At 36.6% G+C, this 27,079-nt stretch overlaps 3 protein-coding genes and 1 long non-coding RNA gene across 7 annotated transcripts; 2 read left to right on the top strand and 2 right to left on the bottom strand.

Annotated features, from left to right (window-relative positions):
* The first annotated feature begins 885 nt into the window (after positions 1 to 885).
* LOC148550099 (uncharacterized) lies at positions 886 to 7,103 on the top strand. Its single transcript, XM_088496912.1, has one exon. It carries the CDS (start codon positions 2,508 to 2,510, stop codon positions 4,341 to 4,343), a length of 1,836 nt encoding a protein of 611 aa, XP_088353038.1. The 5' UTR covers positions 886 to 2,507; the 3' UTR covers positions 4,344 to 7,103.
* Positions 7,104 to 12,484: 5,381 nt separating this feature from the next.
* Positions 12,485 to 16,195, bottom strand: LOC107614084 (ribonucleoside-diphosphate reductase subunit beta). The gene is made up of 5 exons (XM_016316315.3): positions 15,751 to 16,195; positions 14,293 to 14,541; positions 13,729 to 13,807; positions 12,945 to 13,023; positions 12,485 to 12,854 (listed from the first exon to the last, which is right to left on the bottom strand). Exons 1-5 carry the CDS (start codon positions 16,027 to 16,029, stop codon positions 12,794 to 12,796), a joined length of 747 nt encoding a protein of 248 aa, XP_016171801.2. The 5' UTR covers positions 16,030 to 16,195; the 3' UTR covers positions 12,485 to 12,793.
* A 6,646-nt stretch (positions 16,196 to 22,841) lies between these two features.
* LOC107613949 (F-box protein At1g67340-like) lies at positions 22,842 to 24,401 on the bottom strand. The gene is made up of 3 exons (XM_088497582.1): positions 24,169 to 24,401; positions 23,915 to 24,077; positions 22,842 to 23,823 (listed from the first exon to the last, which is right to left on the bottom strand). Exons 1-3 carry the CDS (start codon positions 24,321 to 24,323, stop codon positions 23,047 to 23,049), a joined length of 1,095 nt encoding a protein of 364 aa, XP_088353708.1. The 5' UTR covers positions 24,324 to 24,401; the 3' UTR covers positions 22,842 to 23,046.
* On the top strand, positions 24,324 to 26,457 carry LOC107613950 (uncharacterized). Of its 4 annotated transcripts, none has more exons than XR_015896894.1 (4): positions 24,377 to 24,500; positions 24,731 to 24,821; positions 26,041 to 26,220; positions 26,316 to 26,457. It is a non-coding gene; the product is annotated as an uncharacterized LOC107613950 (long non-coding RNA). The 4 variants fall into 4 exon arrangements; XR_015896896.1 differs by having other exon boundaries at positions 26,033 to 26,220; XR_002353153.2 differs by having other exon boundaries at positions 24,324 to 24,821.
* Positions 26,458 to 27,079: the final 622 nt, after the last annotated feature.

Genomic DNA, 27,079 nt, shown 5'->3' with positions numbered 1-27,079 from the left:
CTTAATATAGCACGATTAAACTCATGGACAACCAAATCGTCTTGATTTAAAACATGCATTAAGTATGAAATGTAATTAAGTTGAAATCACAGATATTTTCAACCAAAAACTATTATGGTCAATATTTAATATTTTGACGTCTTCTGTGACCCTGGAATATTTTATGACCAACTTTTTATGTACAATAATGTAATATGTATTCTCTAGCTGACCTGAACAGAACAAATAATGTCTTACAACTCACTTGAGCACTAAAATGTTGTAAATTATTCTATTCTAAGTTTCTAACTAGGGTGGCAATGGTAGGGTAGGATAGGGTTTGGATCCAACTCTAATCCTACTCGCGGGTTGAGATTTTTATATAAACTCAACCCTATCCTATCCGCGGGTTGAGAATATCCCAACTCTAACCATACCCGCTCTTAACCCGCGAGTATCCGATCCTACCCACGGGTTACAAAAAATATACAACATTATTATATAACTTGATGATAATTTAAAATAGAATTGATTTTTATGTAAAAAAAATATTAAATTATTAATTAATGATTTTTTTTTTAGTGGTTAAGGATCTTTTGCATTTAGTGAAAGGTCTTTGATTCTACATCAACTTAAAACATATTTTTATATAAGTATATAACATAAACATATATAGAGTGCGGGTTAGTCGGGTAAAGTTGAGTCTCAACCCGCATCCTACCTGACCCGCACGAGAACCCTACCCGTACCCTACACTACCCGCTGCGGATCGGGTTGGCAACCCTACCCGATCGGATAGGGTCGAGTTGGATACCAGCAGGTAGGGTACATATTGCCACCTCTATTTCTAACCACTAAAAATGGTGATGAACATTTAAATTAAAAGATTAATTAATTTACTTTCTTTTTTTTTTTCTTTTTCTCAATATGCCCTCTTCTTAAAACGCAACCCTTTGTCAATCACTACTGTTACTCCATAATAAGTCATATAGTTGAGAGATTTGGAAATAATTTCGATTCATTTCTAACTATAGAAAATGCTATGGGAAAAGTGAATCGAGACAAACAATTTGTCGGTAGTACAAAAAAAAAATGATGACAAAAAAGAACTCACAAACCGTGAAAAGTTAGATCGCACTCTATTTCGTTCTTGTGTTATTTTGGCTCATGGATACACGATGGTGATTGGTGGCACTGTTTCATGGCTCTCTTTTTCTTTTCTTATGTTCAATGGTGGAGATTCACCTATAATTATTTTCATGTGAAATTATTTATTGAGAAATAAATAATTATTATCTAATTACTTTTAACTATTAAATTTACATAAAAATTACATGTGGATTTTCACCATGTATAATGAGGTTGATGCTGGACAATAAGTGGTGTGTGTTAGCTATGGTAATAATCAGACCACATGGTGATTGTTGACAAGAGGAAGATGAGAGTTGTTACGGTGGGTAACCGGAGATTAGTGGGTCGGATGGCGTAGGTTGGCCCAACGTGTGAGGGAGGTGGCTATCGAGCGGGCCTGGTATTCGGTGTTCCTCCGTCCGACTTGTGTGTGAGAAAGAATGGGGGGTGGTACCTGCAAAGACACTCCGATGCTTAAGTTAGCAAGAGTGGGAGCAGGTTAGAACGTATATTGGAACTTAGTGATACCTGAGGGGTGTCAGGGTATTTATAGTGGTGAACCAATAACCACCGCTGGAGTAGTGCCACCTTTTTCGGTGGATAACCATTCCCATATCTTAGGGAAGTTAAGATATGGCTCTATGAAGTGGTTAGAGAGTTTCTAGGGGCAGTTACTCATTTAAATGAATGTTATCTGCCAGCTGACCCTCGTATCCGACTTCCCAGGAACAGGTCGTGTTCAGTACCGACTTCTGGGGATGAAGGCTGGTACTGGGGGAGGGTCAACCCTTTGGGTTGGGTTTCTTTGCTTGGATTCTGGACCTTTATTACTGGGTCAGGGTATGAACAGTGCCCCTACTCGAGCCCAATTTCTTTTTAGGATTTGGGTTCGAGTATTCAACTCGGGGTCGTAGCCGATTTGCGAGAGGACCGACGTGATGGTTTAAGAACCGACGTGATTTTTTCTTGACCTTTCGGTTCTGACAGTTACGTCTAATCAAGCGTCGTGTCCGTTAGGGGTGTGCGTAGGGATTTAATGGCCTTGGTAACGGTGCATCTTCATTAATGACTGCCCCAATTTTACCACTATGCCCCTAACGTTCTTATAAATACTTTCCCTCTCTTTCGTTGTTTCGTTTCTGCGATCTTTCAAATTTCCCTTGCATTCGTTCGTGCTGCATTCTTGCGTTTCGAAGGCTTTTACTTCCTCCAGTCTTGATTTCAGACTTAAAGGTTAGCTTTTTCCCCTTCTGTAACATGCTTTCTATTTGCGTGCCTTTATTTTGTAGGCAGACTGGTTTGTAGGCTTTAGTTCCGTACCCCCTCCCTTTAGAGACCGTGTGTTGATTTTCCTTTTCTTTTTGTAGGTTTCTTGTCACCCCTTTTAAGAAAAGAAAATGGCTTCCGTAGATGTTCTTTCTCAATGGGTTGATGTCACGGTCCTAGGGGAGGAGCCTTCAGTCGATACCGAGTTTATCACCCACCTTCGTACTCACCATAGAATTTGTACTTCTGAAGAGGATGAGCCGAAGTATGAGTTGGTAGTCCCGGGTCCAGAAGACCGGGTTTGCTTCGGGAGGGCCGACGAGGCGGCCCCTCATTTCTTTTTTATGTATGAGAGTATGGTCACCCGTTTGGGCGTTTTTCTTCCATTTTCAGAGTTTGAAATGTCTGTGTTACGTCATTGCCGGGTCGCTCCCACCCAGCTTCACCCCAACTCTTGGGGTTTTTTGAAAATTTATCAATTTATCAGCCAGGCCCTAGAGTTTCCGACTTCTCTGAGGATTTTCTTTTATCTCTTCCATATGACCAAGCCCTTCAGTGGGCTAAATAATAAGCAACAGTGGGTGTCCTTCCGAGCCATACAAGGTCGGAGGCTTTTTACCCTTTTTGACGAGTCCTTTCATGACTTCAAGAACTACTTTTTCAAAGTGCAAGCTGTAGAGGGTCACCACCCCTTTTTTCTGGATGATCATTCTTCTCCCCGATTTCCTTTATATTGGCTGGAGGCCTCCCCCTGCGAGAAATATGGTCTGGATGACCTAAATGAGGTAGAAGCAGCCATTGTGGGGTTCCTCCGAGAAGTGTGGGGGAGGGCCCCATACTTGGATACTAAAAAATTTCTCCAGGGGTCGCCGGCCTTTGTCCAGTCACAACTAGGTAGCTTTTTGCGTTTCTCACTTATTTCCGACTTGCAATTTCTTTTACCGACTTGTCTGACTTTTAACTACCAATTTGTTTTTGCAGAGATGGCAAAGAAAAACGCTCAAGAGTCTTACCAGAGGGTTCAGGAAGCCAAGGCAAAGTCTCGAGCCAGATCTGGTGGTGTTAGGACGGTTGTCTCTCCTCCTCCTCCTCGGAACGTTGGGACTCCCTCTCAACCTATTGTAATTTCTTCCTCTGCTCCCTCTCTGCCACCCCCTCCCGTCCGACCTACTCCCGAACCAGAGCCAAAGAAGCGCAAGACCTTAGAGTCTGGCGTTTCTGGTGAGGCAGACGCTCTTGCGTTCGTCCGAAAGAACATTTATCCTCATGCTCGTATGAGTATGGATGATGTTTCTGTTCGGCACTACCTCACCACTGTGGTTGAGGAGAGTCTTAAGACGGCGGGGGTTTGTGGCAAACTCTTAGATATATTTGAGAAGACTCCTATCAGCTCTTTAGGGACGACCTCGAGGGTCGAGGAGCTGGAAGGTAGGCTTCGCATATATCAGGATCATGAGAGGGAGTTGGAGGGGGAAGTTACCAAGCTGAAGGAGGAGAGAGACAGCCTCCGGGAGAAGGGGAAGAAGTTGCAAGCCCAATGTAACATGGAGATGGATCTGAGGAAAGCAGCGCAAGCCAGCTACAACAGTTTATTTGCTGATCTTGTGTCTGTAAAGAATGACTTGCTGAATGCTCGGAAGGCCTATACCGAGTTGGAGGACTCTATTGCGGATGGTGCTGATGAGGCTTGGAGGATTTTCAAGGAACAGGTCGGAGTTATTGCTCCTGACTTGGACCTTTCTCCTTTGGACCCTGATAAGATTGTTATTGATGGTGCCATCGTGGATCCTCCTGTCCCTGTGGTGGAGTCTGAGTCTGATTTAAAGACTCGGGGGCAGAGGATCATAGAGTCCCCTCCTCGCTCTAAGGACGCTCCGAGTTCCTCTACCATTCCTCCGACTTCCTCTTCGACTCCTGCTCCTGGCGTTCCCCCTGACTCTGCTGGTGGTGATCCTCTTAAAAAGTGATTTTGGCTATTGGGGCCCGGCCTGTGGGCCCCTCTTTTTTAAACTCTTTATTTATTTTTGGTAATGTTTGAACAATTTTTTGGCCTTTTAAGGCCGTAAACAAAACACTTTATAATACCCTTTTTAATAAGGGTTTTGTAGGTTAAAAAATAAGTACCCTTTTTTGGATAAGGGTTTAAGTTACCTTATGCGTGCATGCTTTTCTGATTGCGATTTTCTCGAATTTTCCTTGATCTTTTCTGAAAAAACCTTTTCTTTGGCTTGTTTACCTTTCTGAACCTTTTTGTTTTAAGGATCTTTAAGACGGCCTTTTAATCTTTTCTTGGGTTTTTTCCTATCTCTCTTTGTTATTCTTAGTACTCAATTTTTGTTTTATTGAGTTTCTCGTGACTTAGGCTACTTTTGTGATTCATTTTAATTTTACTCGGTTTCGTATTCCGACTTATGAGTCAGACTCTTTCCGAGTTTATCATGATCGACTTCTATAGCCTCTTTACACCGATTTGTACCTCGTCGTTTTATCCTGACAACCATCTAGGTCGGTTCATGGGATTTTCACGTTTTGTCGAGCTTAAATCGGCGCGTTTCGTAGAAAGAAAGAAAATAAAAAAGGAATTTAAAGGAGATATTTAAAAATGAAAGAGATCTTTATTAATTGAGGAGGTACCTTATTGCTACTAAGGGCTTTTGATAGTTTATTTTCCCTTAGCCCCTACTATGATGCCTCGTTAAAAACCCTTTTTCAGGAAAAACCCTCTGATTTTGGGAAAAAACCATGAAATTGGGAAAAGAGTACATCAGGGAGTAGGGTTCGCTTTTAGCTGTAGTACCTTTTCATATTACAAGCATGCCATGATCTTGGTAACTCGTTGCCGTCGAAGTCGGTTACCCTATAATAGCCTTTTCCTAAGACCTCGTTGATCTTGTATGGTCCTTTCCAATTAGCAGCGAGCTTTCCTTCCCCTGATTTGTTGACTCCAATGTCGTTTCTGATTAAGACCAAGTCATCTGGGGTGAAACTCCTTCGAATAACTTTTTTGTTGTATCTCGCAGTCATCCTTTGCTTTAACGCTGCTTCTCTTATCTGGGCTTCTTCTCGGACTTCGGGGAGCAAGTCGAGCTCCTCTTTGTGCCCTTGTATATTCCTGATCTCGTCGTGGAAAATCACTCTTGGGCTTTGCTCATTGACCTCTATTGGGATCATGGCTTCTACGCCATAAACTAGCCGGAAGGGTGTTTCTCCAGTGGCGGATTGGGGGGTTGTTCTGTAGGCCCATAGTACTTGTTGGAGCTCTTCCGCCCAAGCTCCTTTCGCATCTTGTAACCTTTTCTTCAGCCCTGCCAGTATGACTTTGTTGGCTGCTTCGGCTTGCCCATTGGCTTGTGGGTGTTCCACTGAGGTGAACTGGTGTTTAATGTTCATACTGGCTACTAGGCTTCTAAAGGTGGAGTCGGTAAACTGGGTTCCGTTATCTGTGGTAATGGAATAAGGTATCCCATACCTTGTGATTATATTTTTGTAGAGGAACCTCCGACTTCTTTGTGCAGTGATGGTGGCCAGTGGTTCTGCTTCTATCCACTTTGTGAAATAATCTATTCCCACTATCAGGTATTTGACTTGTCCTGGCGCCTGGGGAAAAGGACCTAATAAATCCATTCCCCATTTTGCAAAGGGCCATGGGGAAGTGATACTGATGAGCTCCTCTGGGGGGGCCACGTGGAAATTTGCATGCATTTGACAGGGTTGGCACTTTTTCACAAAGTCTGTGGCATCTTTCTGCAAGGTTGGCCAGTAAAATCCAGCTCGGATCACCTTTCTGGCTAATGACCTTGCTCCGAGATGGTTCCCGCAGATTCCACTATGTGCCTCCTCTAATACCTCGGTGGCTTTTGAGGTCGGTACACATTTTAGCAATGGTGTTGATATCCCCCTTCGATAGAGAATATTTTTCACCAAGGTATAGTGTTGTGCTTCCCTTCGGATTTTCTTGGCCTCCTTTTCCTCCTTGGGGAGGATGTCGAATTTCAGGTATTCGACCAAGGGGTTCATCCATCCGAGGTTTAATCCAACCACTTCAAAGACTTCTTGTTTGTCTTCCACTTTTACCACTGAAGGTTCCTGGAGGGTTTCTTGGATCAGGCTTCTGTTGTTTCCTCCTGGCTTGGTACTTGCTAACTTGGATAGGGCGTCTGCTCTACTATTTAGGTCCCGAGTTATGTGCGTGACCTCGGTTTCTGCAAAACGCCCAAGGTGTTCCAGAGTTTTTTCCAAGTATCTCTTCATATTTGGGTCTTTTGCCTGATATTCTCCACTTATTTGGGAGGTCACCACTTGGGAGTCACTGTATATCGTTACCTTCGCAGCACCAACTTCTTCTGCCAGCTTCAATCCTGCAATCAAGGCTTCATATTCTGCTTGATTATTTGAAGCTGGGAATTCAAACTTGAGGGAAACCTCTATCTGGGTTCCCCTTTCATCTACCAATATTATGCCTGCGCCGCTTCCTGTTTTATTGGAGGATCCATCTACATAGAGTTCCCATGTAGTTGGTTTATCCTCTTGATCCCCTGCGTATTCTGCAATGAAGTCGGCGAGGCACTGGGCCTTAATCGCCGTCCTAGTTTCATACTTCAAGTCGAACTCGGAGAGCTCTATTGCCCATTGAACCATTCTTCCTGCAACATCCGTTTTTTGGAAGATTTGCTTCATGGGTTGGTTCGTGCGGACTCTTATTGTGTGAGCCTGAAAGTAAGGCCGTAGCCTTCGAGAGGCTACCACTAAGGAATAGGCAAATTTCTCTAATTTATGATACCTTAGTTCAGGGCCCTGTAGAACTTTACTGATGAAATAGACGGGGTGTTGACCTTCTTCGTCTTCTCTTATCAAGGCTGCTGAGACAGCCTTGTCTGCCACGGATAAGTATAAGACGAGGTCTTTTCCGGCTACAGGTCGGGTCAAAATAGGAGGTTGGCTCAGAAACTTTTTGAATTCTTGGAACGCTTCCTCGCATTCGGGAGTCCATTCAAACTGATGTCCCTTTCTCAATAGGGAGAACAGCGGAAGGGATCTTAGTGCTGATCCTGCCAAAAATCTGGAGAGAGCTGCTAGCCGGCCATTCAGCTGTTGGACCTCTCTCAAACAAGTCGGGCTTTTCATTTCCAGGATAGCTCTACACTTGTCGGGATTGGCTTCGATCCCTCTTTGTATTAACATGAATCCTAGAAATTTTCCTGCCTCCACCGCGAAGGCGCACTTTGCAGGATTGAGTCTCATCCCGTGCAACCTTATGGTGTCAAAGACTCGTGAAAGGTCAGACAAGAGGTCGGTTTCTTTCTTGGTCTTCACCAACATGTCATCGACGTACACTTCCATTAAGCTCCCTAGGTGAGGGGCAAACACCTTATTCATCAGCCTTTGATATGTGGCCCCTGCATTTTTTAATCCAAATGGCATGACCACGTAGCAAAAGTTGGCTCTGGGCGTGATGAATGATGTCTTTTCCTGGTCGGGTTCATACATCGGGATTTGGTTATACCCCGAGTAGGCGTCCATGAACGACAAGTATTGATACCCCGAGCTAGAGTCTACTAGGGTGTCAATGCTTGGTAGTGGATAAGGGTCCTTGGGACATGCCTTATTCAAGTCGGTATAGTCAACGCACATTCTCCATTTACCATTTTGTTTTTTGACTAGCACCACATTGGCTAGCCATGTTGGATATTTGACTTCTCTGATGAAGCCGGCTTCCAGGAGTGCCTGTATTTGCTCTTCCACTACTAGGGCTCGCTCTGGGCCGAGCTTGCGTCTTCTTTGTTGCACAGGTCGGGACCCTGAGTAGACCGAGAGCTTGTGGGACATGAGCTCGGGATCTATCCCAGGCATGTCGGAGGCCTTCCAGGCGAAGAGATCGGAATTATCTCTTAGGAGCTTAGTCAACCCTTGTCTTAGGGTTTCTCCTAGGTTGGCTCCTATGTGAGTGTTTTTTCCTTCCTCTTCGCCGACCTGAATCTCCTCAGTTTTTCCCCCGGGCTGGGATCGCAACTCTTCTTTAACCCTTGCCCCCCCGAGCTCTATTGTGTGAACTTCTTTGCCTTTTCCTCTCAGGTTTAGGCTTTCATTATAGCACTTCCTTGCCAGCTTTTGATCTCCCCTCACCGTTGCTATCCCCGCTGAGGTCGGGAATTTCATGCAGAGGTGGGGTGTCGATACCACCGCTCCGAGTCGATTAAGGGTAGCTCTGCCGATTAAAGCATTATAGGCCGACCCCACGTCGATGACTATGAAGTCTATACTCAGAGTCTTTGATTTCTCCCCCTTCCCGAAGGTGGTGTGGAGGGGCAAAAATCCTAGTGGCTTTATTGGCGTGTCACCTAATCCGTACAAGGTGTCGGGGTAGGCTCTTAACTCCTTCTCATCTAAACCTAGTTTGTCAAAAGCGGGCTTAAAGAGGATGTCCGCTGAGCTTCCTTGGTCTACTAGTGTTCTGTGTAGATGTGCATTTGCCAAGATCATGGTAATTACCATGGGGTCATCGTGCCCAGGGATTACTCCTCGCCCATCTTCCTTTGTGAATGAAATGGTTGGAAGGTCGGAGGACCCCTCTTCGACCTGGTAAACTCTCTTGAGATGTCTTTTACGAGAGGATTTTGTGAGTCCCCCTCCCGCAAACCCTCCTGAGATCATATGGATATGTCTCTCCGGAGTTTGTGGTGGTGGGTCTCTTCTATCCATATCATCTCGTGGTGGGTCTCTTCTATCCATATCATCTCGCTTTCTTTTTCCATGACTGTCCGACCTTTCTATGAGATATCTGTCAAGCCGACCTTCTCTGGCCAGTTTTTCTATCACATTTTTAAGGTCGTAACAGTCATTTGTGGAGTGCCCATATATTTTATGGTACTCACAGTAATCACCGCGGCTCCTCCCTTTTTTATTTTTAATGGGCCTGGGAGGAGGTAGCCTTTCGGTATTGCAAATTTCTCTGTATACGTCCACTACGGGAACCTTTAGGGGAGTATAAGAGTGGTATTTTCTTGGCCTATCGAGGCCGAGTTTTTCCTTCTTCTTAGCTTCTCTCTCCCTTTCTTTCGTTGAGGGAAGGTGACCGGGTCGCAAACTCGGGTCTCTTAGCCTAGCGTTCTCTTCCATATTGATGTACTTTTCCGCTCTTTCCTGTACATCACTTAGAGAGGCGGGGTGTCTTTTTGATATGGACTGTGAGAAGGGACCTTCTCTAAGACCATTGACTAGCCCCATGATGACTGCTTCGGTGGGCAGGTCTTGAATCTCCAAACATGCTTTGTTAAACCTTTCCATATAGGCCCGTAAGGACTCCCCGACCTCCTGTTTTATTCCCAGGAGACTTGGTGCATGTTTTACTTTGTCTTTCTGGATGGAGAACCTCATCAAGAACTTTCTGGAGAGGTCTTCAAAACTGGTAATTGACCTCGGAGGGAGGCCGTCGAACCACTTCATCGCTGTTTTCGACAAGGTTGTCGGAAAAGCTTTGCATCGCGTAGCGTCAGAAGCGTCAGCCAGATACATCAGACTTTTAAAGTTGCTCAGATGATGCTTTGGATCGGTGGTTCCGTCGTAGAGGTCCATATCGGGGCTTCTAAATTTTCTCGGAACTTTTGCCCTCATTATGTCCTCGCTGAAAGGATCTTTCTCCCCTAAGGGAGAATCTTCTCTACCGTCGTGGGAGTTCTGACCTTTGAGGGAGGATTCTAACTTTAAGAGTTTTCTTTCTAACTCTTTTCGTCGCTCCATCTCCTCTTTTAGGTTCTTTTCGGTTTCCTTTTGTCGTTCCCGTTCCTGTTCTAGCTGCTCGAGGCGACTGTGGATTAATCCCATAAGCTCAATTGCGTGGGATGGTCCTTCTTTTTCTGATTCGCGCCCCTCCGAGGAATTCACCTTCGGGTTTTTGATTCCGGAGGTGCCTTCCCTGTGTTGATCATTGGCTTCCTGGTGAAGGGTCTGGTCTGCCTCATTGTTTCCAATGTTCAGATTCTCTTGTTCAGAATCAGTCTCCACATGACCCTCTTCAGGGGATCTATCCGCCATCACTGGTTGATCTCTCGGGTCCCCGGCAACGGCGCCAATGTTACGGTGGATATCCGGAGATTAGTGGGCCGGATGGCGTAGGTTGGCCCAACGTGTGAGGGAGGTGGCTATCGAGCGGGCCTGGTACTCGGTGTTCCTCCGTCCGACTTGTGTGTGAGAAAGAATGGGGGGTGGTACCTGCAAAGACACTCCGATGCTTAAGTTAGCAAGAGTGGGAGCAGGTTAGAACGTATATTGGAACTTAGTGATACCTGAGGGGTGTCAGGGTATTTATAGTGGTGAACCAATAACCACCGCTGGAGTAGTGCCACCTTTTTAGGTGGATAACCGTTCCCATATCTTATGGAAGTTAAGATATGGCTCTATGAAGTGGTTAGAGAGTTTCTAGGGGCAGTTACTCATTTAAATGAATGTTATCTGCCAGCTGACCCTCGTATCCGACTTCCCAGGAACAGGTCGTGTTCAGTACCGACTTCTGGGGATGAAGGCTGGTACTGGGGGAGGGTCAACCCTTTGGGTTGGGTTTCTTTGCTTGGATTCTGGACCTTTATTACTGGGCCAGGGTATGAACAAGAGTATTCATGTACTTTGCTATTTTATTTTTCAGTTTTTTCTTCCTACTCGATCCACTAAAGTCCCAAATATACTTATTTTTCTTTTTATTTTATTTTCTTTTCTTTTATTGTCTTCCTATCCCTTCTATTTAGGGGTATTCGCAGTGCGGTTTGGTTCGGTTTTAAGAGAAAAAATTATCCGATCCAAACGCTTAATTTATGTGCGATGTGGTTTGGATTGGATGAACTTTTTTTTGAAAATCCGATCCGATCCGATTCGATTACAGGCGGTTTGGATTTGCGATTTTTTAAATAAAAAAAATTAAATACATATAACAAGTCTTAACATCAAATTTTAAATTATCAAACAATGACATAACAAGTCTTAACATATCTTAAAAAGTCAACGATAACATAACAATAGAAATAAAATAATAGGTTAGTTAAAATAAATAAATAAATAATATTTTAAACATAAAATATTTAATAAATAATAATAATACATGAATAATAGAAAAATGTATAACAAATTGAACATGTTATAAATATAATTGTAAATATAATAATAAAATAATAATATTATAGCACATTGTGCAGTTTGGATTGGATTAGATCGGTTATGAAAAATAAATCCTAAATCCGATCAAATCCAACGATTTGCAAAAAATAGAATCCAATCAAATCCGAATTAGTACAGTTTTAATCGGTTTTCAGTTTGAATTAGATTGGATAAGCGGTTTAATTTAGATCGATTTGGATTTGAACACCTTACTTTTATTTAGTGTCCTGTGCAGCTATGCTGCTAAAGTTGAGTTTCATTTTCGTGGTGTATTTTCAGTTGGTTCATAGTAGTTTTGGACTTATAATGGTCTCAAGTTTAAAAGTTATATTCAAAATTGATTCTTGAAATTCCTTTTTACACATCAAGACCATATCTTTTTTAAATTACAATGACTACAAATGAAAAAACCACCTCATCGCAAACAGAATTTCAATACAGATAAATAGAGAAAATGTCCGTTTTGATCCTTGACCATTTATACGAAGGAGTCTCTAACCATCTAAGTAATTAGTCTAAACCACATTTGTAACTGATTGTCAATTAGTGACCTACTAAAGTGTCAGTCAGGTATAAATATTAAGTGAAAATAATTTCCTAAAATAAAAACTAATAAGCTCCTTAATTAAAACAAAAATACCTCAATGAGAAACAGGGGTTTAGAAAAGTGTGCATTAAACTTAATATCTTTATTTTATTTTTTTTCTATTGTAATGAAAAGATTTCACCATTACATTACCCTAATAAAACTCATTTAAAACTCTTATTTTGAGGGTTTTTTTTTTTTTAATATCAGTATTCTAAGATATCCACTGCAATATATTTAGCAGTTAGCACATGATTGGATTCAGTGAAAAACTTAGAATTTGCCAAGTCCGATTTAAATCATCTAAAGTGAAGGTTAAGTGTAAAATGAAAACTTAGAAAACATTGCACAAGATACCCAGAGTAAGGAATCATGCAATTGACCCGGTTAAACCTGAGACGCATCATTCATTCATTACCTAACTTGATGAAAATGATGAATTACTCACAACGTAGATGAATGCTGATCCATGATTTCCTAAGTTGATGTAGTGGTCATCCAATAGAAATATAAATTTGCTACAAATAAGACTACAGCAAATATGAACTACCATCACTCCCTGTGGCGAATGGTTTTCTTACCTTCAAAGATAAATGTTGTGAAGCAGCAGCATTGCTTCAAGCCTACCCCTGGAGTGGCGCCACAGAAGGAAGTTCCCGGTCATTGTTCCGCGACTGTTTCACTAGTTTATACCATAGTATGCTGCTTCGGGAATATTGGGGAGAGCAACTTCTCCAACTCCACTAAACTGAAACCAAATCAGCATAATGTAAACTGAAGTATGATGATAACGATTTCGCACCTAAACCACATTAAGAAAACCTGCTATTTCACTTACATCTCGTATTTTTGATAGGCTTCGTTTCTTTTGGCCACGTACAAATCGCTATCTTTGGGCAGATTATTTATGGAACAACCTGCAAAATCGAGATGAAGGAAGAAGCTTTGGTTATAGTACTGCAGAGATTTCCAGTTTAGATCGCATGAGAAAAATGCCTAACTATTCAACAAATTGAAGAAGCCTAACTCAGATATAAAGCGAGTTTAAAATGGTCTGCTAGTATGCTATTTGTTTCCCATTACGAGACAATTGAGATGAATCGCTTCCAACCAACATATTTAGAAATGGGTTAGACCTATGAGTACAATTAAGATCTTGAACTAAACACCGCAAAGCCAACTAAATCTCCCTATCCAGAATAAAGAAATAAACTCAAAACCATAGAACTCTTTCCCACTACAGCTCACAGACCTACACATTGAAGGCTGCAAAGGCTACAGGAGAGTGAAAATTAAATGTTAAAAGAAAAAAGGAGTAATTTAGAGTGAATAGTAATCATCCTCGTCGACAGCGTAGCTCAACCCACAATGTATAGACAATAAAATAAAATTTGATCACAAATAGCAAATTAATAATTACATTTTGCATTACTTTTCAAAAGTCTCATAATTGATCCCTAACCTCTTCCCTTTCCCCAAAACTAAGTCACAGCCCACTATGCTCCTTCTGTCCTACATATAGGCTAATTCACAGAAATGAGTCAATTTTGGCTGACTGAAAGTGAAACATTCTTCTGTACAGTACCAGAGAAAACTTAAAAGATAAGAGGGATAGAGCATACTTGGAACCGGGGATGCGTGTTTCATCGCTACATCTTTATGAACCATCAATGAAGTGTCTTTCTCAAGCTTTTCTATACCCTGTCCAAGTTAACAAGCAGCATGTGATATATATATTATATAAAAGCATTACCAAGTGTACAGTATTGCGAGGAATCAACTGTTTTCACACATAGGTAATCACTAGCTGGCAAAGCCATTAAATTTACACAGTATCTAACTTAGAAACTTCCACCAATGCCAACTCTCTCCCCTTTTTATTTGGGTGTGGTTTGTAAATTGACAATGGGGATGTGATGGATTGAAACCAATAACATCTCCACACAGCTCATGATAACTAGGGGAGATACCACTTGAACTGAATATGAAACCTTTTAAATGCCTATAGACATGGGAGATGGCAGACGAACACAACCAAATTAAATTAGATACAAGAAATTAAGAATGGGAAGGATGAAGCTGCCTTCAAACATGGATATGCCAAAACAGTACCCACTTAACTCAAAGTGCAAAGCAACCAAGGTCCCCTCCCCAATATTTAGAAATGAATAAATAAGATTGAATACCTTTTTCTTTTCCCTTCTTTTCAATATCTTTAAATGGCATTTTTTGATGTAGTGCATCAAATGATATTTAGAATGCCTTGAGCATAACTGTTCTTGGACCTTAGGGTTCTCTGTTAACCACTCAGAAATATCCTTGGACTTAACCACCTCATCTTTATCCAAAGTTTCTAACCATGAATAAACTGGTAACCATTGATCCGTGCGTTGAAACCGTGCATTTGGAAGATCAAGCTGATTTACTTCCTTTTCCTGCCACATTTGAAAGATTAAACAATGTCAAGTGTAGAAACTTACAAAGTTGTCCGGTTTTATGTTAAAGGAATCTTTTCAAGAAGCAAAAGCTTATACGTAGATCACCCAAAGGCAAGCAACCTACATACTATAAATCTCCTAGTTGTTTGGGACTGGGAGAAAGAAAAGGGGAGAGGGGGTTCTATTTATTGGGGAAAAAAATTGATATTGACCAATAGAAGATTGTAGTTTCCAACAATGAGCATCTTCAATGGACAAGGGTCTGATACATGACTAGTCAGTTACTAAAGCAAATAGAGGGTTGGGGAGCATTTGAAATCATAGATCAGCCATGTTTGCTCTGCATTCAGCTAAAACAGACACCTATAGAGCCAAAGTGTTGTGTCCCCAAACCCCAAGTAACCAACTAAATCCCGGTGCACATTCTTTGTATTCAACAACTAAAACAAAGCCTTCTCCCATTAGTGGCCTCATTTACCTAAATCAAATTATTATATTATGTCCTGTAAGATTTATGTACTTCTTAACAATCCCTCTGTAATTTTTCTTAGTTTCTTTCTAACTCTAACATGTACAGCATGAAAGGACAACCAATAATAAAGAACAACAAAGACCATAAAAATTCAAGACATTCCTTACCTTATTACACATATAGAGATACTTTTGCGGCATATTCAAAATCAAATAAAATAATTAGATAAGAACATGGCATCCCAATATCACACTCTTGAGCAATTCCTCAAATTCATTCATTTCTTTCGACAGCCAACCCCACAACTTCGGTGACTCTTTCCGACAATTTATTCTAATGGAACAAATATAAAGGCCTGTTTGGTTTGCAAAATCATTTTCTATTTGAGAATAGGCAAAACATTAAAATATTGTTTTCTATCTTCTTTTTCCTGTTTTCGTTCTTCGTTTCCTAAAATCATAAATACAGAAAGCACTCAAAATAAAAACGAATATAAAAATGAAAATAGAAACACAAAAGTAAAAGCCATAAGTTTTCTTATTAGGTAATGAAGAAGCTTCCATACGTTACAAAACTCCTGGTCCTAATTAATGAGCTCATCTAACTTGGGGAACAAATCGTTTCAATTAAATCCAAAATCACCAACAAAATTAATAAAAAAATCTCGTAATTAATTTCTTCCAGAGTTTAAAAAGAACAAAAAGCGATGTAATTATCGAAACTGCGGTAACTACCTCGGGGTTTTGGGAAGGGAGCCTCATGCAGTTCTGAATGGAGATGAGTCTGAGGCAGAGATCGGAGCGAGGCATGGATCGGAGACCTTCGGGGAGAGAAGCGAGGTTGGCGTCGAGCCATGCCTCAACCTCCGGCATCGTCACTTCCTTCGCCTCCGCGAACGAGCTCAGCCATGCACGCGCCATAGTCTCCCATTCTTGCTGCGACTGGTCGTTGTTCTGCTCTTGCTGTTCTTGCTGCGGCGGAGGCGGCGGCGCATCACCGGAGGAGTTGAACATTTTGTATGGTGATAGTGTGGCGATGGAGTGCGAGTGGTGCAAACGGCATCTCCGGCGGAGAGTGAGTCAGGAGAAAGGGGTTTCAGAATTTAGATTGGTTAGCGTTTTGGGTTTAGGAAAGGCCAAAACGACAGCGCTTCCTTCACTATTTTGGTGTTTTGTCTTGCGGGTCCCGCAAACGTGGCCACGTACCAGTCAATTTCACCTGAAGTTGATAGTTGAATACTATTAAATTATTTATATGATTTGACTAAATTTTCATCTTACGACTTTCAACTATCAACTTTACCTAAATTTTTATTACATAAAAAATTCACGTTTTGAAATAAAGTTAATATTTAATAATTATAAGATAATTTAATAAATTTGATTAAATTATTATTTAATAATTTTTAACTATTAATTTTATATTAATACGAAAATTTTCACTCTTACGAATGCACACTATATGACTAAATAAAAAAAGTAAAAAATTGCATGAGTAATTAAAAATTACTCTTGCACATTTTAGTTTTTACATTAACATGTCAAAAAGTAATTCTCATATTACCATAAATGTACATTAAAATTAATTATTAAAATTTATTACCAATATAAATTATATATTAAAAATATAATAAATTATATATATTTATATACAAATATATAATGATTAATATATATATATATCGTATTAATAATAGTATTTGGTAATTTTTTTTATATACAAAGAATTTTATACAACATAGTAAAATAAAACAAGATAAGTAATTACGAACTATTTTATTTGTACTGCTAAAAATAAATAATAGAAAAAAATTTGTGAAACTTCAGAATGTATATATATTTGTAAATATTTTTTTTTAAATCCGTAAAAATCCATCAATAGTATACTAGCATTAACTTATGTACAATCATTGTAACAAGAACATTTCTAAACAGTTTAGATGTTGTTCCATTAAATATAAAAGAAGAATATTTGTTGCAATTTTGTGTGGGGATATTAGTAGCTTTATTATTATTATTATTATTATTATTTTGGTAAGATAAATTAAAGAATTTTAATTTTAAATATTACATCACAAACTTACACATACTATTTACTTATATACGAAATATTTTTAATAGTTCTTATTCATTACTTGATATTATCAAAGTTTGAATTACAATATATTAAGAAGGATGTTAATGTGTTATCTACTTATCTCAACTAAGTCTCGGAGGATATTGGTAGGTTTATGTTTGGATATAAAGTGGTATTGGTCCAGTTGACAAAAACAATAGTGAAATTGGTCCAGCACAAAAAAAAAAGGTACATGAAGAAATGAGTTTGGTCAACGAAGGTTACTTGAGAAGAGATTATTACATGACCCAAAAAAAACTCAGTCTAGTAAAGGAAGATATTTTGCTAACGAATTATAACTTAAATAACATAGTCTCTTTATTTTTATTTAGAGATCTTATATTTGAGTTTCACTTTTAATTTAAAAAAAACAAAGAGAAATATGAGAAATTCTAGAAGGCCAGCGCTTAACCATAAATAAAAAATGAGTAATTCTACATTATTAGATATCATCTCACACTATTAAAAATACTAATAATAATAACTAATTAATGACTACACATCACAAATTTTACTTGTCTCCTAACACTCCTCAAAAAATATTTTATTTTGTGAACATAAATTATTTATAATTATATTATTTGTACCATTCTTTTCGTAAATATTTTTGGGTGTACTGTTTTAGTTTTTAAGATAATAGTAAATATGATTAAAAAAATCAAATACATAAATAAACATTATTTCAGAAAACGAAAAATATATATTAAAAAATACAAATATTATTTCTCGTGCATAAGAAGCATGGCACGGGATAAATATTGTTTCATTGATTGAGTACCACTATAAATAAGAAATTCTTAACTTTCTAAATTTTTAATACTAGTTTTATTTTCCTTAGTTTTTTTTTCCCTTCAAATTTAGTATGTTAAATATTGCTTGTAATTCAGTCTGTTGGAAAATTAATCTGTGCTATCGCTTTTAGCCTAAGTGATCTTATTTGTAACCTTATTCATATAAATAAATAATTACCTTTGTTAAAAATGTAAATAAATTCTAGTTTTTGTGCTTTATTCACGTGAATGGTTTTATACTTTTTGTAGGAAAATAATAAAATTTTCTAATCATTCCTTTTAATTACCATTCTAATTACTAGATATAGAAAAAAAATAAATGTGTTTTCAAATCTTTATAAGAAATTATTATTAGAGACTTTAAAGTTATGAACTCTTTATTACTTTCTTTCCCTTAATAGAAGTCATAATATTCATTTAAAGATGAGAATTAAAAAATTTTACACAAAATAACAATGAAAAATCAAAGAATTGATGATTTTTTAAGAAAAAAATTAATATTAAAAAATGAGAACATATAACTTCTACAATATCAACACCTATAAATAGTTCTTTTACTTTAATGAATTACAAAGAGAGTGAGATACAACCTTCAAAAATTCAAAAAATTACATCAGATGAGTTTGACCTTAAATTTTTATATTAAATTTTTAGCCCCAAAATTTTGTTTGAAGTTCCGCCACTAGTCTTATGTCGTAAAAAAAATGATCATTAAAATTAAATGATATCATTTCATTAAGTATTAGGACTGTTCATACCCTGGCCCAATAAATAGGGCCCAGGATCCAAGCAAAGGCGCCCAACCCAGAAGGTTGGCCCTCCATCCAGCATCAGCCTTCATCCCAGAAGTCGGTACTAAACACGACTTGCTCCGAAGAAGTCAGACTATAGGGTTAGCTGGCAGATAACACTCATTCGAATGAGTAACTGTCTCTAGAAGCTCTCTAACCACTTCATAGAGCCATATCTTAACCTCCCTAAGATATGGGGACGGTTATCCACCTAAAAAGGTGGCACTACTTCAGCGGTGGTTATTGGATCACCACTATAAATACACTGACACCCTTCAGGTATCTCTAAGTTCAATATACTCTCTAACCTGCTCACACTCTTGCTAACTTAGGCATCGGAGTGTCTTTGCAGGTACCACCCCCCATTCTTTCACACGTACAAGTCGGACGGAGGAACACCGAGTAACAGATCCACTCGAAAGCCACCTCCTTCATACGTTTGGGCCAACCAACGCCATCCGACCCATCAATCTCCGGTTACCCAACGTAACAAGGACTAAAACTAAAAAAACGTTATTTCATCCATTTCAACATGAAAAATATGTAGTAAATCATTCACAGTATAAAAAATATCTCAATTAAAAAAATAAGTAAAAAACTAAAATGATATAATTTTTTAAATTTTAAAAATTTATAGTACAATTAAATTCTGAAAGACTTAAACAAACGGTCAATGTCAACAACTATTTTAGAATTAAATTTCATTCTGGTATGAGTAATAATCACCTTATTATAACAATAATGTATAATTAGTTGTTTTGTGTTTGGAAGGGATCCAAGAAAAAAGAAAGAAAAATGGTACAAGTTGACAAGTGAGGTGGACCTTAGAGGCCTGAGTGTATCCGTCAAAAATAAAATCAAAATCAAAATAAAAATCATCATGAATCACGGCTTTGAATACGAAAGCCACCGTTCTCTTCATCTTCTTCTTCTGCCTCTGATCTTCCTTATGCAATGTCACGACAACATCGATAACGTAATTAACATGGAACCTCTCTTTCTCTTGCACCTTCTCTTCACTTTTAATTTCCCGCTCTCGCTTTCAACTAACACAAAATTGCCACGCTCATCACCCTCCCCTTTTATGAAACTAATTTAATTTAGAGGAAAGGATAAATAGGTCCTTGACCTTTTGTCCCGCGGACATTTTCGTTCTTGACTATTGAAAAATACTTTTAAGTTTCTGACCTTCACAAAATTTGGACGGAATACCTACGTCAGGAATTGATCCGTCCAAGTTTTGTGAAGGTCAGAGACTTAAAAGTATTTTTCAATGGTCAGAGACGAAAATATTCGCGAGACAAAAGGTGATAGACCTATTTGTCATTTTCTCTTTAATTTAATAACAGTCATCCAAAAGAATCCTAAATTTTTTAACATTAAACATTTTAATCCTCAAATTTTAAAATACACCGAACAATTTATAACATTTATTTTTATTAGATAATAAAATTTCTTTTAATTTAATCCGTTTAATTGAAATAATTATTTAAAAATTTTAATTGTTTTTAGAGATTATTTTGAAATGTTTTCGACTCTTCAAAAATTGTTTTATATTTCACTTGTGCAATAAAATTAAGGTTTAATTTTTTTGTTAGTCCTATAATTTTATTACATTTTTAATTAAGTCTCTATATTTTTTTAATTAAGTTTTTATAATAATTTTAATTTTATAATTAAATCATTTTGTATATAAAATATTAAAATTAACATAATATTTTTTTTAAATACATACGGTTAAAGTTCTAATTAAATTTTTAGTTATAGATATTTTTAATTTATAAAAAAATATTCGATTAATTTTTTATATTAAAAATAATCTAATTATAAAATTAAAAATAATATAAAAATATAATTAAAAAAATATAAAAACCTAATTATAAATTTGATAAAACTATAAAAATTAATAGAATAATTAAAAAAAAATTGTATTGTCTAACGCAAATAACATTGAAAACTAAAATATTTAATTTTAAATAATTATTCTTAATTTAATTAAGACTGTATGCTTAATTAAGTGTTTAAAAACCCATTTGAGAAAAGTTCCAACAACGCCCACACCCACTACTATCTTTATTATACGGACACCATAGTACCACATGCACCACATACATTAATCCAAATCCAACAAACGCACACAATATAAACATGAAAGCTAATCACTTTTCTATTTTTTTTCCTTTTCTTTTTTGGCCTTAGATAATAGATAGAGATCACAACTTCCAATATGATAGACTCGAGCGACTAAGAAAGGAACAAAGCAAAAGTAAATATTTTCATTTAGTATTTTTTAGAATTACTTTTTTTTACCATTAATATTCAACAAAATAGAAAATGAGTAAGAAAAACCACTAATTATTGATAAAAAGTAATTCCTAATTTTTATCTGTTTTGTGTTTTGCTTTGTTAATTTGGATTAATGATAATATTTATTGGTTTTAATTAAGCCAATGTTGTCTTTCGGATTCAATAAGTTTAATGTTTTGGTTTTTTTATTTAATAATATGTGTAACCTTTTATAGCAATTTTCAAAATCATCATTTAAAAATAAAGTTGCATACTTACACAATTATTAATTAACAACTATAACTTTTGATTTAAGAGCGAGTTTATATATAATCAGTATTAAAAAAATTACGATCATCAATCAAATTAAATAGTGAATTTTAAAATTAACAGATTTCGATAATGTAATAATATACAATTTTATATTTATGTAAAATTCTTATACATTGTTAGTGTCTAAAAATTAAATTATTAAATTAATGGTATATCGTATTAAAATAAAGTCATGGATTTTTAAATAGGTATGAATAATAGAATTGATTACTTAATATGTTAAATTTTAAAATTAATTTATTTTTTACAGTTCATACTATGTCCTAAATATATCCGTCAACAATATGATAGACTTGACTAAGAATATACTTGGTTGAAAGTTAAAAATAAGTGAAATTTCGATAAATATAGGGAGACTCAATATATATATATATATTTTTTAATTTTAACTTTAATCTCAACCAAACACATATTCCAAGAAAAGAACAAAGGAGAAGCAATTATTGAATGTCATGAACGTGTATTTTACTATGTAATAAAAAAATTTAAAAAGTAAAACCAAACTCTTTAGTGAGGACAAGTGGAGTAAGCATATGAATAACTTATGGCTTAATTCGTGGGGAACTAGAGAGCCCCCATGTAGGCATAGATTTTGTTGTGATAGCTCAATTTCAACCAAAAACATTTCATATTTAGTTAATGGATTTAATCACACCCCCACTTAATTGGATATTGAAGCTGACACAAAACGCCGACGTTCATTTTCATTTCATCGATGCTTTTATGAATATATGCAATTCCCTTTCAATCCTTTTCTTTTCTAGCTCCCCAAAACTAAGTATCACCTCTCTTATTTAATTATTTTTCTCTCTTTTCCTTTTTGTTTTTGTTATTTTTTCTGCCTTTTATATCTCTTTCTCGAATGCTCTTCTTCCTCTTTCCATTCGTAACCAAATTTGCTTCCAAAATGTTGCTTCCTTCCTCATAATTAGTAGCAAATAGCCAAATAGTAACCTAATGAATGTTCCAATGAAACACATCCACAATATAACATATAATTGAATATTTGTAGAGTTTTTGTAACTTTCAAAGTTGAATATATTTTTCTTATTCTATTTAAATCTAATTACTGCTTTGTACCTTTAATTAAATTTAAATTTCATATAACAATCTTTTTTTATCACTCATTAATTAAGAATAAAACGCAGCATATATTTGTAGCCACATTCAAAAAAGTGAAACACATGAGTAATAATATATTAAAAAAGGAGTAACATAGCGTTTTAATTTTCCTTCCCACGTTTTCTAAATATTAAACAACAATTTGTAAATGAAAAATAAAAGAAAAGCAGCATACCCTCCATTCTAAATACACTGAATTTTAACTGTAATAAAATTTTGAAGTTAGTAAATTACTAAACCTTTAAGTCTTAATTGTGCAACTCGTTTTAATTAGTACGACATTTTGTATGAGAAAATATAGCCTGGGGTAATCTAAAATTCTAAATCATCACTACGTCGTTAATTAAGACTAAAAAAACAATTAAAAAACATGTTTAAAATGTACTATTAGCATCTAATCAGTATTCAGATTTTTCAAAGGAATTCTCTCAAAGCCTCCAAAATAGGCAAAAACCTTCCCCATTCTGTCACTGTACACATAATCATTTTTGGAACGTACTAATCTCCATCTTTAAACTCATCGAATCCTTTTTTTTTTTTTTTTTTTTTCTATTTTTCACCTATTCGGATTAGTGGATTATACATTTATACCTCAAACGACGCCGTTTCTCACGTCCACGTCGTTTCCTACTCCATCGCCGTCGCCACCACCAACAACAACCGCACCACCACCGTCCTCCTCCTCCGGCCAAATATCCGCCGGCGAACACTCCATCTTATGCCGCAGCTTCCAATCCAACGCCTGACACCCTCTCGAGCAGTAATTCACCTTACCGCAAACCGAGCACCTTCGAAATTCGTGAGGCCGGGTCTCGGGTCGCCCGCACCCGATGTGCGCGCAAAGCCTCAAACCGTTTCCCAATCTTCCCCGACCCGATTCAAACCACTCTCTCAGAAACCAATTCGCCGGTTGAACCTCGGGAACCGCAACACTGTAACCGTAATCACTAAGCAACGGACACACTGCAGCCGAAACCGACGCCGCCGACGACGAATGGTTGCTCAGCGTGTTTCGCCACGTCAGCAACGACGCCGAAGAGGAAGACCGCGCCACCGCGCGTAACACGAACGCGAGCTCTCGCGCGTTTGCCTGGACGAGGAGCTTTCTTCCCTCTGCCACGTTCTGGCGAACGCCGTAACCGTCTTGGAGGCAGTGTCCGAGCTCTCTGAGCGCGTCAATGTGGCCGAGAAGCGAGGCGCGTGCGCACAGCGCCACGCCCGCGCGTAGGTCCTTGTCGCCTTTCGTGCCTCCGCTGCCGTTGAACTGTATAACCGCCAAAGAGTACAGAGCCGGCGCGTGAGATTTCATCGCAGCCTTCGCCATCAACGATAACCCGCTCTCCCTGTTTTCCAAACAGTAAAATCGGATCTACACCAAAAAAAAAAAAATAAATAAATAAATAAGAGAATGTTGCGTTTTGAATGAGTGCGTCGTTTATTAGTGTTAACTGATTACTAACCATTCCGAGAGTGTAGGATGCGTGGAGGTTCCCGGCGTTAACGCAGTTTCTGAGAAACCGGTGAGCTGATTCCGACCAGTTTTTGGCTTTAATGGCGAATAGTTTTGGACCAGCTTTGGATAAAACGACACGGTTCAGGCCTAAACGGTTCAATCTCTTGCATCTGTGTTTATAATTTCATATTTATTTATTACTTAAATTTTTGAAATCTTTGTTACGAGAAAATGAATGAATGAAGATACAATAAAACTTACGTGGAAAGAACGTTGATTAGATCGCAAGGAGAAGAGGCAGTGGAGGTGAGCTTAGAGAGAATTGAAACGACGACGTCGTCTGGAAGAGCGTCCAAGAGGTCCTGCTTCTTCTTCTTGTTGTGGTGGCAGCTCACTTGTCTCAATGGCCTTCTCATGTTTCTTCTAATTTCTTCTTGTTTGCATTCAGGTAATTGAATTAAGGCCGCGTTTGGGTGTGTGTTTGCGCAACGGAGAAACGAAGGAGACAATGGTTAGAGAGAGGCATTTATATTTGGAAGTGGAATCAGCAAAAGCTAATGGGACTGTTGCATTGGACCCCACGTATCACAAGCGTCAGTTTTCTATATTCTTTTGCATTCTTTATTAGTCTAATCTCTAATGCAATTTTTTTTTTTTTTAAATAGTTTTTAATTGTAATTTCTGGAAATGTATTTCGTACGGTTTAGCGTGTTTGACCGTGTTGTATTGCGTTGGGTCCCTGTTATTAATTAAGATTTCAGGTTAATATATATTATAAATAGGGGGTAGTGAAAATGATTGTAGTAGACTAATGGTTGATTAGTGTTAATAAGGGGGGAGATGAGGAAGGCGTTGGAGTTGCAGATTTAGAAGCGACTGGTCAAATGGAGTAATTAATAGTCACTGACTCACTGGTTAGTGCTTTCCACCCTCTCTAACTTGCATTCTGCTTTTTGCCTTTGCATTTTAATTTTAGTGAAAATTAAGTGCAAAGTTCAAAATTGAGAAGTATTAGATAAAAATTTAGTTAATTTAATTTTTTTAATTATTAATTTTATGTAAAATTAATTATATTTAAATTTTTATTTTTAATTTTTAATCTTCAATATTGAGCCATTAACTAAATTAATAATCATTTTTTATTCTCCGTAAACTTCTAAATTAATTTTTAAAAAATTTTAAATTTAATATTTTAGTTTATAATAAATTTTCATATTTATCTCGTATTTTAAAATATATGTTAAGATTTTAAATTAAATATTTTTTATTAAAATTATAAAAAATTTAAATTTTTAACATATTTTTGTATTTATAGCTTAACCCGTAATAAAATTTATGAGAAATTTATTTGTTTGATATGCTAATTAAAAATTTGACTAGAAACAACTGGAGATCGAAATAGCTGATTTTTTTAAGATTCATTTGAATGTTTTCTATTTTCATTAAAATATTTAGTTTTGATATATTGATAACATAAAATATTTTTATATTATTGGTTAATTAGATTTATGTGTTTATATAATTATTGAAGTAATGAAACTGTAAAATAATAATTATTTTTATGTGGTAATATATAATTAAATAGTTAAATGTCTGATAGTATGTTAAAAGAAAAAAAAATAGAACCAATATTTTGTAGTCAATAATCAATTAAGATTCACTATTTTTTAGAAAAAAAAATGGCTAGCTCTCTTCTGTCTTTTTTAGTTTTTGCTCATTCACCATTTTATTAACTTGTTAACTGATTAATTGCTGGAAAAAAAGTTTGTTTTCTAGCAAAATTAACATTAATTTCATTTTTTATTAATAAATGAGAGAAAAGTCTAATATAATAAATCATGAATTAAGAGTAACACTATGGCAAAAAATATATATAGAAAAAATATTTTGTTTTATTATATCATTTTTAATCTTTTAAATTAACATTAAATTTGTTAAATAAAATGATGAACAAATTCGTATTTTTTTTCAATAGTAATACTGATTGTACATCAAGTACTTCTTATATTTGTATATAAAGACAGTTATTATTAATTAATTGTGTCTTTAAATTATTTTTAAATAAAAAAAGAAAAATAATTATTTTAGTTCTTCAGGCCGGGACTAATTTTTTTTGTTATGGAAGAGGGACAGGTGTTGTGCCGGGTTATGGAATGTGAGGGTGCTACACCGAATCGTGGAAAGGAAGAAATCGGACTCTCCGAGTTCTTTGTTTTGAAAATTTTGTAAGCAAATCGAGGGTCCGTTTTGCTTGTATACAAAATTCACATAAGAGAAATCGGACTGTGCGATATGTCTTCATCAAAACGGAAGGTCCGTTTTTTTTGTTAGTTTTTTTTATTTTTATTTCGTTATATTAGTCGCTGGGTCCGATTTCTGCTTGAGAGGAATTTTTTTTTAATTTACAGGAAATCGGAGGGTCCGAGTTCCCATCAGCAACTCGCAAGGTCCGATTACCGTGTTCCTGACAAGACAGCCCGATAAAGCTCCCCTCCTCTCCATATCTGTGTCCTACACTAACGATGCCTCCATAATAAAATTAATTTGCGTCAGGGCGGTCTGAAAAAAGAAAAATTGACTAAAAATTAAAATTTAAACTAGTGTGCTAAGTTACGCAGTTACGCTAACACCAAGCTCAACACATAAAATAGATCAGAATTTGTTTCTAAACGAAAGCGGCCATGTGAACTCGCTTTCTATTTTGATTTCAATTGCTTTTACTTATCGTTTTCTCAAAATAAAGCTATCAAAACAGTGAAACACAATATATGACTTTATATAAACCCCCTTTTATTTATATATATATATATATTATTGAAAAAATTTTAGTATACTGTTATTTTAATAAATTTTAATCGTTAATTTTAATTATATATTATATATTATAAAATTAGCAATTAAAAATTACTATATCAGTGTATCAGTATACTTTAAAATTTTTTTATAATTACTAGTCTTTGTTTTAAAAAAAGTTATTTTCTTCGCTTGTTTTGTGATGAAAGCTACTTATTATTTTTGTCTTGCTTTGAATAAATGTGTTTTTAGTTTATTTTTCGATAAAAATTTTGAATACAATTAACTTTATATAAAGTTAATAGTTAATAACTGTTAAATAATATTTTAATTAAATTTATTAAATTATTTAATAATTTTTAACTATTAACTAAAATTA

Source organism: Arachis ipaensis, chromosome B8 (genome assembly GCF_059453495.1).
Source record: "Arachis ipaensis isolate K30076 ecotype BB chromosome B8, ASM5945349v1, whole genome shotgun sequence".
Lineage (NCBI taxonomy): Eukaryota > Viridiplantae > Streptophyta > Magnoliopsida > Fabales > Fabaceae > Arachis > Arachis ipaensis.
The sequence above is the reverse complement of the archived record's forward strand: the minus strand, read 5'-3'. Positions and strand labels throughout refer to the sequence as shown.

Excerpts from the sequence above, each read along its gene's own strand:
- LOC107613949 (XM_088497582.1), bottom strand. The coding sequence starts at position 24,323 with ATGAGAAGGCCATTGAGACAAGTGAGCTGCCACCACAACAAGAAGAAG. Across the intron at positions 24,078-24,168 it reads CTAATCAACGTTCTTTCCAC|ATGCAAGAGATTGAACCGTT; the intron begins GTAAGTTTTATT and ends TTATAAACACAG. Across the intron at positions 23,824-23,914 it reads CATCCTACACTCTCGGAATG|ATCCGATTTTACTGTTTGGA; the intron begins GTTAGTAATCAG and ends TTTTTGGTGTAG.
- LOC107614084 (XM_016316315.3), bottom strand. The coding sequence starts at position 16,029 with ATGTTCAACTCCTCCGGTGATGCGCCGCCGCCTCCGCCGCAGCAAGAA. Across the intron at positions 14,542-15,750 it reads TCCCTTCCCAAAACCCCGAG|GAAAAGGAAGTAAATCAGCT; the intron begins GTAGTTACCGCA and ends CAAATGTGGCAG. Across the intron at positions 13,808-14,292 it reads AAAGAAGGGAAAAGAAAAAG|GGTATAGAAAAGCTTGAGAA; the intron begins GTATTCAATCTT and ends TAACTTGGACAG.
- LOC148550099 (XM_088496912.1), top strand. The coding sequence starts at position 2,508 with ATGGCTTCCGTAGATGTTCTTTCTCAATGGGTTGATGTCACGGTCCTA.